General features: G+C 43.0%; 3 protein-coding genes across 4 annotated transcripts in view; all 3 read left to right on the forward strand.

Annotated features, from left to right (window-relative positions):
- LOC311143596 (plakophilin-4-like) overlaps positions 1-6,615 on the forward strand; it is a 119,353-nt gene extending 112,738 nt beyond the window's left edge. For both annotated transcript variants that reach the window (XM_084179446.1, XM_084179445.1), the window contains 4 exons: positions 3,445-3,562; positions 3,793-3,924; positions 4,908-4,981; positions 5,696-6,615. In XM_084179446.1, the coding sequence (XP_084035572.1) occupies positions 3,445-3,562; positions 3,793-3,924; positions 4,908-4,981; positions 5,696-5,950 (579 nt within the window). In that variant the 3' untranslated portion in view covers positions 5,951-6,615. The remainder of the gene's footprint in view (positions 1-3,444; positions 3,563-3,792; positions 3,925-4,907; positions 4,982-5,695) is intronic.
- Positions 6,616-7,420: 805 nt separating this feature from the next.
- LOC311143604 (death-associated protein-like 1 homolog) lies at positions 7,421-10,062 on the forward strand. The gene is made up of 4 exons (XM_084179458.1): positions 7,421-7,807; positions 8,932-9,031; positions 9,230-9,293; positions 9,503-10,062. Exons 1-4 carry the CDS (start codon positions 7,741-7,743, stop codon positions 9,626-9,628), a joined length of 357 nt encoding a protein of 118 aa, XP_084035584.1. The 5' UTR covers positions 7,421-7,740; the 3' UTR covers positions 9,629-10,062.
- Positions 10,063-12,626: 2,564 nt separating this feature from the next.
- The window catches only part of LOC311144136 (protein TANC1-like), a 294,875-nt gene continuing 294,371 nt past the window's right edge, over positions 12,627-13,130 (forward strand). The window contains exon 1 of the mRNA XM_084180127.1: positions 12,627-12,683. The gene's annotated coding sequence lies outside the window, so the exon portion shown is untranslated. The remainder of the gene's footprint in view (positions 12,684-13,130) is intronic.

Consider the following 13,130-nt stretch of genomic DNA (forward strand, 5'->3'; position numbering starts at 1 on the left):
GCTGCCCTATGTACATAGACATGGAACACTGGTCACTTTAATAATGGAACCAGGACCAGCTGCCATCATGTCAGTGATTCTCTTGTTAACACAGGTGAGAGTGTTGACGAGGACAAGGCTGGAGATCACTCTGTCATGCTGATTGAGTTAGAATAACAGACTGGAAGCTTTAAAAGGAGGGTGGTGCTTGAAATCATTGTTCTTCCTCTGTTAATGGTTACCTGCAAGAAAACACGTGCCGTCATCATTACACAAAAAGGGCTTCACAGGCAAGGATATTGCTGCTAGTAAGATTGTACCTAAATCAACCATTTATTGGATCATCAAGAACTTCAAGGAGAGAGGTTTAATTGTTGTGAAGAAGGCGTCAGGGCGCCCAAGAAAGTCCAGCAAGCGCCAGGACCGTCTTCTAAAGTTGATTCAGCTGCGGGATCAGGGCACCACCAGTGCAGAGCTTTCTCAGGAACGGCAGCAGGCAGGTGTGAGTGCATCTGCACGCACAGTGAGGCGAAGACTTTTGGAGGATCTCCTGATGTCAAGAAGGGGAACAAAGAAGCCACTTCTCTCCAGGAAAAACATCAGGGACAGACTGATATTCTGCAAAAGGTACAGGGATTGGACTGCTGAGGACTGGGGTAAAGTCATTTTCTCGGATGAATCCCCTTTCCGATTGTTTGGGGCATCCGGAAAACACCTTGTCCGGAGAAGACAAGGTGAGCGCTATCATCAGTCCTGTGTCATGCCAACAGTAAAGCATCCTGAGACCATTCATGTGTGGGGTTGCTTCTCAGCCAAGGGAGTGGGCTCACTCACATTTTGGCCTAAGATCACAGCCATGAATAAAGAATGGTACCAACATATCCTCCAAGAGCAACTTCTCCCAACCATCCAAGAACAGTTTGGTGACGACCAATGCCTTTTCCAGCATGATGGAGCACCTTGCCATAAGGCAAAAATGATAACTAAGTGGCTCAGGGAACAAAACATTGAAATGTTGGGTCCATGGCCAGGAAACTCCCCAGACCTTAATCCCATTGAGAACTTGTGGTCGATCCTCAAGAGGCGGGTGGACAAACAAAAACCCACAAATTCTGACAAACTCCAAGTATTGATTATGCAAGAATGGGCTGCCATCAGTCAGGATGTGGCCCAGAAGTTAATTGACAGCATGCTAGGGCGGATTGCAGAGGTCTTGAAAAAGAAGGGTCAACACTGCAAAAATATTGACACTCTGCATAAACTTAATGTAATTGTCAATAAAAGCCTTTGACACTTATGGAATGCTTGTAATTATACTTCAGTATACCATAGTAACATCTGACAAAAAAATCTCATAACAATGAAGCAGCGAACTTTGTGAAGACCAATACTTGTGTCATTCTCAAAACTTTTGACCACGACTGTACATCCCATCACATACAGTGTGTGTGTGTATATTTATATGCACTGCTCAAAAAAAATAAAGGGAACACTAAAATAACACATCCTAGATCTGAATGAATGAAATAATCTTATTAAATAGTTTTTTCTTTACATAGTTGAATGTGCTGACAACAAAATCACACAAAAATGATCAATGGAAATCAAATTTATCAACCCATGGAGGTCTGGATTTGGAGTCACCCTCAAAATTAAAGTGGAAAACCACACTACAGGCTGATCCAACTTTGATGTAATGTCCTTAGAACAAGTCAAAATGAGGCTCAGTAGTGTGTGTGGCCTCCACGTGCCTGGATGACCTCCCTACAACGCCTGGGCATGCTCCTGATGAGGTGGCGGATGGTCTCCTGAGGGATCTCCTCCCAGACCTGGACTAAAGCATCCACCAACTCCTGGACAGTCTGTGGTGCAACGTGGCGTTGGTGGATGGAGCGAGACATGATGTCCCAGATGTGCTCAATTGGATTCAGGTCTGGGGAACGGGTGGGCCAGTCCATAGCATCAATGCCTTCCTCTTGCAGGAACCGCTGACACACTCCAGCCACATGAGGTCTAGCATTGTCTTGCATTAGGAGGAACCCAGGGCCAACCGCACCAGCATATGGTCTCACAAGGGGTCTGAGGATCTCATCTCGGTACCTAATGGCAGTCAGGCTACGTCTGGTGAGCACATGGAGGGCTGTGCGGCCCCCCCAAAGAAATGCCACCCCACACCATGACTGACCCTCCGCCAAACCGGTCATGCTGGAGGATGTTGCAGGCAGCAGAACGTTCTCCACGGCGTCTCCAGACTCTGTCACGTCTGTCACGTGCTCAGTGTGAACCTGCTTTCATCTGTGAAGAGCACAGGGCGCCAGTGGCGAATTTGCCAATCTTGGTGTTCTCTGGCAAATGCCAAACGTCCTGCACGGTGTTGGGCTGTAAGCACAACCCCCACCTGTGGACGTCGGGCCCTCATACCACCCTCATGGAGTCTGTTTCTGACCGTTTGAGCAGACACATGCACATTTGTGGCCTGCTGGAGGTCATTTTGCAGGGCTCTGGCAGTGCTCCACCTGCTCCTCCTTGCACAAAGGCGGAGGTAGCAGTCCTGCTGCTGGGTTGTTGCCCTCCTACGGCCTCCTCCACGTCTCCTGATGTACTGGCCTGTCTCCTGGTAGCGCCTCCATGCTCTGGACACTACACTGACAGACACAGCAAACCTTCTTGCCACAGCTCGCATTGATGTGCCATCCTGGATGAGCTGCACTACCTGAGCCACTTGTGTGGGTTGTAGATTCTGTCTCATGCTACCACTAGAGTGAAAGCACCGCCAGCATTCAAAAGTGACCAAAACATCAGCCAGGAAGCATAGGAACTGAGAAGTGGTCTGTGGTCACCACCTGCAAAACCAGTCCTTTATTGGGGGTGTCTTGCTAATTGCCTATAATTTCCACCTGTTGTCTATTCCATTTGCACAACAGCATGTGAAATGTATTGTCAATCAGTGTTGCTTCCTAAGTGGACAGTTTGATTTCACAGAAGTGTGATTGACTTGGAGTTACATTGTGTTGTTTAAGTGTTCCCTTTATTTTTTTGAGCAGTGTGTGTGTGTATATATATATATATAATATTTATAATCCGGACTCCGACATTGCTTGTCTTAATATTTCTGTATTTCTTAATTCCATTCTTTTACTTTTAGATTTGTGTGTATTGTTGTCTTGTTAGATATTACTGCACTGTTGGAACTAGGAACACAAGCATTTCGCTACACCTGCAATAACATCTGCTAAATATGTGTATGCAACCAATAAAATTTGATTTCATTTGTTCACTGCCCTTCATTGAAAGGAAATGATTGGTATAAGAAATATGGTGGAAACTTCCACTAGCCCAATGCTTTTAGATTTGTGGGATGTAGTGAAGGAGTGTACACTTCAGGAGAAAGGAAGTATTATTGGGACACATCCCAGGTCTCTGTGGCTCATACTAACACTGTTTCCTTTCTCGGCTGGTCTTCAGGACGGATGGAACCAAAACCACTTCATCACGCCCGTGTCTACTTTAGAGCGCGACAGATTCAAGTCTCAGCCCACCCTCCCTACCAGCACCATACAGATGTCACCGGTCAACCAGTCAGGTCAGCCTAGCTACATAGACAAAAATTAACCTAGGATACGTCCCAAATGGCACCCTATTCCGTAGGGGGCCTAGTGCACTACTTTTGACCAGGGCCCATAGGGCTCTGTTCGAAAGTAGTGCACTAGATAGGAAATAAGGAGCCATTTGGGACGGAGCCTTAGATAAGGACACAAATACATTTCAATTCAACGTTTGGTTGTTTTGACCTCCATGTTGTGTTCTCCACAGCTGGCAGTACAACCTCCTCTCCTGCAATGCTGGGAATCAAAGAACACCGTTCTGATTATCAGAGGGCACAGTCAACTATGCAATTTTATAAAAACCAAGGGGACAACAATGTACATAAATACCGATATACAGGTAAACAATGAGCATAGAGAATTATCATACAAAAATCATATTAACTGTACATAAAAACACAGCATATCAGTTGAGACGTTGGAATTTGATTGAAAACATATCAGCCATGTGCACCAGACCGTGATCAAAGTAGCCCCTAGGCCCTTTCTGCCTCTATGTAGCGCGTAATCCATTTGATCCATCTCACCACTCCCAGGAATCACATTCCATGCCCCCTCTCCCCTAGCACTCCCCTAGATCTCTCCTAGCTCTCCGCTAGCTATCCCCTACATCCACCCCTACCTCCGTTTCTTATCATCCTTATTGGGAGCTGGAGGCTCTTAGACAGTTGGCAGTTCAAAAGAGCACTTGAGCCTCTGTTGCGTTTAAGTGGGTCTGCTGAGCAATATAGTGGCTGGTCCGCCCGCATTGTGAGCAACTCGGCTCAGCAGCCACTACAAAGCGGCAATTGTTAGTTGCCCTGAGGAAGAGTAGGGCTACTTCCCAAATGGCACCCTATTCCCTATATAGTACACTACTTTTGACCAGAGCCCTGGTCAAAAGTAGTGCACAATATAGGAAATATAGTGCCATTTGGGACGTAGACTGTGTATGCAGGGCACCCACACAAGCCGCTGCCAGATGGAGAGCCCTCAAAGGGGCGCTGAGTGGGCAGAGTAAACAGAGTCGGGGTAGCTTAGTGGTTAAGAGCGTTGTGCCAGTAACCGAAAGGTTGCTGGTTCTAATCCCCGAGCCGACTAGGTGAAAGATCTGTCGATGTGCCCTTGAGCAAGGCACTTAACCCTAATTGCTCATGTAAGTCGCTCTGGATAAGAGCGTCTGCTAAATGACTAAAAAAAAAAAAAAAAAAAGCTTCAGCCTCCCTGCCTAACCCTCTGCCTGGCTACCCAGCAACACTCCCTGGGATAATATTGTATGGTAACAACGTTTATGTTTATGGCAAAGTTTAAGTTATACCATTATCTTGTTAATTTCTCTTCCAGGGTCTGGAAAGCAGTCACCGTATTATATCGGGTCCTACTCCTCGCCAACAAGAGAGGACCCTAGAAGAGCACAGGTAAATACAATACAGACTCTAAATCAGTCCCTTCTGCTTCTCCATCTTTCCCTGCACTATCAACTTGGCCGGTGCAGGCGGCTGGTTCGCTTCGCTACACTAATGCAAGGAGACTGACACATATTACAGTGTGGGTGAATGAGAGAGTTGGGAGACATCCAACACATCAGTCATTGTGTGTGCTAGAGTGAATGTGACCGCTGTGATAGGGATGGTCCGGGTGGCAGTGGGTACGTCTCAGGCACCTGTCACAGTGTGGACATGTCCCTGTGTGCTCACTCGGATAACACCCGGGGGAGGGAGCTCTGTGCCCTCCTCTCTCCACCTATCTCTGACTAGACAGGAAATAGACAGTCAGGATATTACACCCAGAGGAGGCTAGTGAAGGGAGGATGTCTCATAATAATGGCTGTGATGGAGTTAATGGAATGGTTTCAAACACATGGAAACCATGTGTTTGATACCATTCCATTCCGTTCCAGCCATTACTAGGAGCCCGTCCTCCGATTTTAAAGAGCCACCAGCCACCACCGATTACAACCAACTTTGTTCAGCCACACAGACATACAGCTGAGTTTTGATACACAAAGTTGTAATAAGTTTGAATCAACCAACTATTTCTCATCCTTTTCTCCCGTCAGACAGTTGAAAGTAGATATTTTCCTGTATTTTACATAGACAGATCTGATTGTGTTGCTTCTCTTGCCTCCACAGCAGCAGGTGTACTACACTGAGGAACCGAGCAGGCGGAACTACGACGCCTACAGAATGTACCTGCAGTCTCCACACGGCTACGAGGACCCCTACATGGAGGAAATGGTCAGCTTCCCCCCCACGGCAGACTACAGCTCTCAGTCGCACGGTCACGGACTCAAATCCACCACAAACTACGTGGACTTTTACTCCACCACGCGGAGGCCTTCCTACAGGGCGGAACAGTACCCAGGTTCGCCAGACTCCTGGGTATAGGGACTCCATCTTGGAACCCAACCGATGAACTCTTCCATTAACTTTTACTTGTGTGTTTATTTTGAAAACGTGGATCTGAATGTGGGTACGAAGCGATGGCAGATGGAGAAACGTAACGTTAGCCAAAGAAAGAAGGAAACCAAGGAATGGGGTTGTTTTTTAAAAGAAGAGCAGTGGGTGTGTTCAGGGCGGGCGGCACTGGACATTATCGTGAGTGGCGTCCTGCTCTGTCTAGACGTTAGTTTTTCTTTTGGAAACCTGTAGCAGTGGTAGCATGGTGAGGGTTATGTGACGAAAGGTTTGCGGTAAAGAGTCAGAAGGGGTAATGTGTATGTTTGTAGGCAAAAATTGATCATGAACTCATATCTGTAAAAAAATATATAGTAACCTAAAGATGTTAGTTTGTACAGAGGGATCAAATTGTATTTGTTCTTAATGTTGAGATTGTGTATGCCATGGAGTCTTGTACATTTCCTTCATTTTATTGTAAATACAGAAAAAATGCCACCTGGTTTACGCTCATCAGCACTGGTAAAGAGGTGTGCCATGTTAAATCTATATTATAGATCTATAAATATATGAAGAAATAAAGGGAGGAGGGAAAGATGGCATCATAACACAAACATGCAACGATAATAAAAGTTCACTTTTGTTTTTTAAATGAATTGTGAAATTGCAGACATTTTCGTGACTTTGAAAGATTTTCTCTTTACTTTTCCATTCCCTGTCCTGGACCATTCATGGGATAGTTCACTGCCATTTTCTATGCACACCAACCAACATAAATAAATGTGAACATTTGGTCCATGAAGAGCTCTACAACTCCCCCCTACGCTTCCTCATCCTCTTCTCTTTGCATACAATTATTTCAGTAGAAAAAGAAGACAACGGATGCACCCCATTCCCTACATAGTGCACTACTTTTGACCGGAATCCCCAAATGTCACCCTATTCCCAATATAGCGCACTACATTTGACCAGAGACCTACAGTAAATTGTCCCCTTTTGACCAGAGACCTATGGGCCCTGGTCAAAAGTAGTGCACTATATAAAGAATGGGGTGCCATTTGGGACATTAACAACATGATAGAATGACCAGACACTCAGCATTTTCTTCGTCTTATTTTATAAACCGACTATAGACCTTTCCATTTACACTTTGAAAGTTGTTAGAAGTGACAAAAAAACTGATAATGGAGGCAGTGTTTTTTTTCAGGACATCAAGTTAGTTTTATTTTCAAAATATATATTTTTAAATGATTACATAATATCACGCATTTATGACTAAGATAAATGTGAGATGAGTTCTGTTCAAAAACAATCTCTAGCCCCTCCCTGTACTCTTGGTCCTTCAGAATGTACAGATCTTTAAAAAGTCGGAAGGTAATGTATAAAGTTCACACTACCATCACCATATTGCTTACATCTATTCTGCTCTATTCAGATCTGCAAACAGAAAAGGGGAGTGGCTGGAGGTTGTTTTTGAACTAGGCAATGATGTTGTATAAATGACAAGATTGGTAGATAAGAAATAGGATTAGATCAAAAACATCCTCAATGCGCACCATCCACACAAATGCGCCAATCTATATATTGAATTAATAGAAAATGCAACTTGTTAAAACTGTTCACGCCATATTTCTGGTTCACTCATGTGGAATAAATTAGTCTGCTGCAGCCCCATGCTGCTAATGGTCGCTTCCTGCATTAACTACGTCGTTTTCCTTTCAGCAGTATAAAGTGGGCGTTGTGCTACTTTGTGTTTAGCTATTGTTGTTCAGAAGTCGAGAATGGTGCAACTATCAAAATCTGGAGCGAGAGAGAGTCCTGAATTGAAGGCTGGCCATCTTCCAGCAGGTATGGCAGTGATTTATTCGTACTAATTCGTAATTGGCATCAAGCTATGCATATTTTCTTTGTTCGATGTAATGTTTACATTCAGTGCATTTACAATATAGGCCTGATCTTGTTGTCGCATGCAAACATTGTTACAATCTTGGACAAACATTGGTAGGCGACAATGTTGCAACGCACGCTCAAACCTCAAGTGCGTAGGTGGTAAACGAATCAAAACTAAAGTAATTCTAAATGCCCTCATTACTGCTACTATGATCTTTTTTTCGTTATGATGCTTGATGAAAATTGAATCCGTGCATAACCAATTGTGCAAACATGGTACATTCTGTGCTCTAAGCTGCACTCAAGGGACAGGCCAACACTGTTCATATAGTTAAGTGAATATCCCCTGCAGATTTTTGCTTATGTATGGTGATTTTTGGAGTCCAAATAGTCTCAATCCAACTATTATTACAATGATAATTTGACGTTATGTTTGCAATGAACTATTATTAAAATGATAATTTAACGGTATGTTTGCAATGCCCCCCTTTCTTTGGTTTTGAACCTGGCCTACGATATGCCCATTGCATACTGTTATGGTGTGACATGAAGAAATAAGTTGTGGGGCCATAGGTGTCTCTGAGTAGGAGTGATTTTTGGATCAGTTTTGCCCTGCTTGATACATACGGCCCCTGAAAGGGATTCTTTGCACAGTACAAATTCAACTATTTCTGAACTGCACATTGTTTGGCTGTATTTTAGAAAATCAAAGTGCTTTTTGCTTTGACAGGATGTGGGTAAAGTAGACTATTTTGATTAAACCTGCCTATAGCAAGTCAGAGAAATAAAAAGAAACAACAATGCTGAATTGTATTCTCACTGCCAACTTTATTCTTCCAACACCGACACTCCCAAAGTCTCCTTGTATAATGGCAAAATTCCAAGGCATTAACCTGAAGTTGTTTGTCTTACAGTAACTCTGAATAGTTTAACTCTTTCCTGATCAAGTTTTTCAACTCTTTCCTGATCGAGGATCGAGGAAGTTATATAACTTTCCAAATGGCATGAAATGCTGGATTTGCAAAGAATTAGTATGTAATTTATTATCACCTATTTTAAACGGTTCCGCTCTGGCTCCACAGTGAAGGCTGGGGGGAAACGAGTGGTCAAGAAGAGCTGTGAGGAGAGTCATGCCACCCACCATGTGAACCCAGAGAGGGAACACAAGGTTCCCAAAACCAGGTACAGGTCAGGTAGTCCCTCCCTGTTTCAGTCTTTTCTTCTATTTGGTGCCTAATGACCACGACCCAATACTCCAATCTACAGAGTCTCGCCATTGACAGAGATCTGATTGTGTTCAAATGTTTGTTTTTTTACATTGCGTCAGGAAAACCCTTAATTGCAATGTTGAGTGTCGTTAAACATGCAATACTGTTCTAGATCTGCAGCCACCTCCAGCAGAATGCAGCAAATCAGTGTCTTGATGTCAGGAACACTTGACAAGGTAAGGATATCCAACTTTAAATGATTGCTGCATCAGTGTCCCACAAGGGTTGGCCAAAAAGCAGGTTTTGATGTAAACAAAAAAAGTGGCTTCATTTGTAATGATCATGCAAGTCTCAACACTTAGCTTCTATAGATTGGCATAGTAAAATAGTCTCCTCCAGATTGCTTTGTAAACCATGATTTTATAAAATGTCCTCTTTGTTTCAGTTGGGACATGACTTCCCAGAGACCCCAGTAAGTGTGAAACACAGCAGACTCAGACCTGCTATGGAGAAGGCACACTCGCCAGCTTTCAAGTCCAGCTTCTGCATCCAGCAACCAAAAAAGTTCTGAAGCAACATGTGATAGTTGCCTGAGGGGAAACATGTTAAGTCAACTGTTAAAGACCAACAGGAAGTGTTAGTTATATGCATGAGGGTACCGACATGAAACATTAGAAAATACTTAAATGTTTAACTTTCTTGATTTAATGTAGAATCAATTCGGCTTCTTTGAATTTGTTGCAATTTGGGACTTTGCTACTTTTAGGTGTGGAAGTGGAGCTTTGTAGGGATGTGGGTTTTCGGCTTACTCCAAACCAGCATTTACTGTGCCTTTTTATTAATGTATGAATGAGACACCCTGTAACCATAAGTGAACTAAAGGCACACATGGTGGGCATTTTGGAATTAGTATGTTGCGTAAGTGGGTAAAGCTGGATGACTGACATTCATCATTTAATGTTTTCATAGTGAAAAGCTTGAATAAAAACACTGCATGGCATTAAACATTTTGTCCTTTGTGTTTATGGGTATTTCTAGATTCACATAATTCGTAAATTGTATTTTATTGAATAGTTCAGTTAAAAGTGTTATGATTTTTAATGCTGCACATTTTGTAACGACCACAGGGTGGCGACAAGTAACTTCTGTTAGCTTGAAGGAGATGGGATTTTTCGTTGCACCCAAAGACCTTGGTTTTCATAGGTGTTAAACATCTATGGTAAAGCTTAAAAGTGCATTTCCCCTGCCATTATGAGGTATTTTCTGTCTCGCTTGTCTATTATATTGACAGGAACTGCTCTTCCACATGCATATTGTACATCTACACGATTTCCATAATTAATATACTTTAGTTATGTTACGTACTATGCAGTATTTCTGAGAGTGAAAAGTACCCTGGCATGTCTCAGTGAAGCTCTGCCAGCAGTATGCCAGTGTCCTGGTGTTTCCACAGAAACTAACCCACAGCAGAATGTCTTTGAACTCTGCCTCTTGGGGGGGGGGGGGGGGGGGAGTTCTCTGCATGTGTAGACTTCCCTCTTTATAGGGCCCTCACAAAAGTTCCCCTGTTGTGAGGATGAACCCAGCCAAGCACTGAATTGAGTGAGTACTTCTTCCAGATCCAACAGAGTATCTGGGGACTCTTTGTCTGACATTAACCTGAGTAGTGCCCCACTTATCACAAACTGTTTCATTTGGGGTCCACTTTCCGGGCTCCTAGCTTATTTCATATTTTGTTGCCTGTCTTTGTGGCAAAGAAGACCGCTGTCAGTGCCAGTAAAATCCTTTTGTGGCACACTGGGAGGTACTAGGCCATACTAACCTGGCATTTTGCAAGATGGCAGTAGCCAGTAGTAGCATAACGCAGGAAACAAATGTTTTTACAACAGCTGACCGCCTTAGCCAGATTCCATTCCAGCAGATGGTGAGGTTGGACAAAATATGAGAAGGCACTGGCTTTGTTGCCTCCTCCAGCCTATGAGGCTTTTTGATCCACTGGGATTTGGACTAGTTACCTGTGCATGCATAACAAGGAGACTGGAGGACAGAAATAATATTAATAACATTGAATTGATACCATGTAGACCTAAAGCTCTGTGGTGCTCACTGTTCTCTCAAGCCTTCGGCACCATCTGTGTATGTAATTCTGAGGCCTCAGTCTCTAGTTGAGTGGTTGGTGGTCTGCTGAGCTGCAGACAGACTGGGTGCATTTCCCTGCCAATGACTTCCCAGCCATCTGACAGGGTTGATTGCCTCTATGACATCTGCTGTACTGCTGAGAAAACACTTGAGTCCAACAATAACCCTGCCTCACACAGGGGAGGAGGAGTTGAGAGAGGTAACCAAAAGATGTGCTGTTTCTTTCTTACAAATCATATTCTGTTATATTTTAATAAAACACATTTCTGCTCAAGAAAATGATTATTGGAAAGATATTGTTATAAACAATATGAAAACCAATGCTTATATAAGGTGTAGTATCCATTGGTTTATAGGCTACTTCTGTGGTTGTTTGTCCTTGAAACAGCACATATTTTTTGTATATTCCACTTAATTTTGTATACTAGGATGGGTCACTGGTCACGTGTATGGGGGTGACCAGGAAGTGGGAATGCACAATGGAGAGCGGGAAATTACATCTACCTGTATTTGTTATATATTTTAAAATCTTTGCTGCTAATAAATGGACGAAAGACCCAACCAAAGATCTACGTTTGGAAAACGGTTTGTTTTGCACGCATTTATGAACATTTGCTAGACCTGAGAGTGGTTATCAGGAACTTTTGATTAGGTTAGCTTCCACATGAAAACATTGTTTAAAAGTTACACTTTAAAAATAGATTATATTGACCTAGATAGTTTGTGTGTATGTATTGATATGTAAGTTACGTGTGCCTTACAACATTTTTTTTATGTAGTTCTGTCCTTGAGCTGTTCTTGTCTATTAATGTTCTGTATTATGTCATGTTTCATGTTTTGTGTGGACACCAGGAAGAGTAGCTGCTGTTTTTGCAACAGCTAATGGGGATCCTAATAAAATACCAGACCGGTCACTTCTATCCGAAAATTGAAAGTACTTAGAACGTGAAAGGTTTTTTCAATGACTATCTCAATCCACTATCTTTCTGTTATTAGCAGTTTGTGCCTCACGGTGTCGCCATACACCTGACTATAATCGGTATAAAGAGCAAGCCTAAAGCACTTGTAATTTACTTCACATTAAATCATCACTCAATGAAGCACTAATCCAGTAATCTTCGTTCAGCAAATAATTTTACACCACATCAAATACCTTTCGCAAATGTAATGTCGGCCTACATGGGATAAATATTAGGCGCAAAAAACAACAACAAAGGGCTTTGTCGTTTTGCCCCGTCATTTGATGCGCATCACTACTGTACTTTGATTAAAAAAGAGCATGCACATTAGGCATGCACTATGCATGGGGGTCTGCTTGGTTACCAGTACGGTGCACTGCAGTTGATGCGCAGTTGCGCACACGACCAGTTCTAAATGACCTCATGGAGAGAGGGAGGAGCTCGCGCGGTCCATCAAGGCCAAGGGATTCATGTGGAGATACGCTGTTGGAAAACTTTTTCTACTGAGATATCCATGACATTTACCAGGTAAATATTTTACTTAAGTTCAGTGTGTTCGTCTTTAGTGAAATATCAAGTACAGCTTGGACTGTGTTTAGTTAGGTTAGTTAATCTCCTCAAACCTAACTAGCTAGCTATTTGGAGAGTTGAGTTTCGGCTTTTCTCAGGCTGTCTAGTGAAGGAAGAGCGAGCAAGGAGAATGAATATGTTGGAACATGACTCAGACTGGAAGCGCTGTGAGTTCACATTGAAGAAAGAAACAGAACGTTAAATAAATATGTATATTACTATTATACGGGAAGTATGTTTCATAGTGAGCGATATGGCCTCACTTTAAATACATTATTTATTGAGCAAAGTATGAGGGGGTTCTTGTGAAAGTGCGCTCATTGACAGCTCGAGCTTCAAGTCAAGCTGTCAAGTCCTAGCAAAAATATTATTTAGACATTTCTATTGAGTCCAAGCATAACTTAA

This window comes from Coregonus lavaretus, assembly GCF_964263955.1.
Source record: "Coregonus lavaretus genome assembly, chromosome: 16".
Lineage (NCBI taxonomy): Eukaryota > Metazoa > Chordata > Actinopteri > Salmoniformes > Salmonidae > Coregonus > Coregonus lavaretus.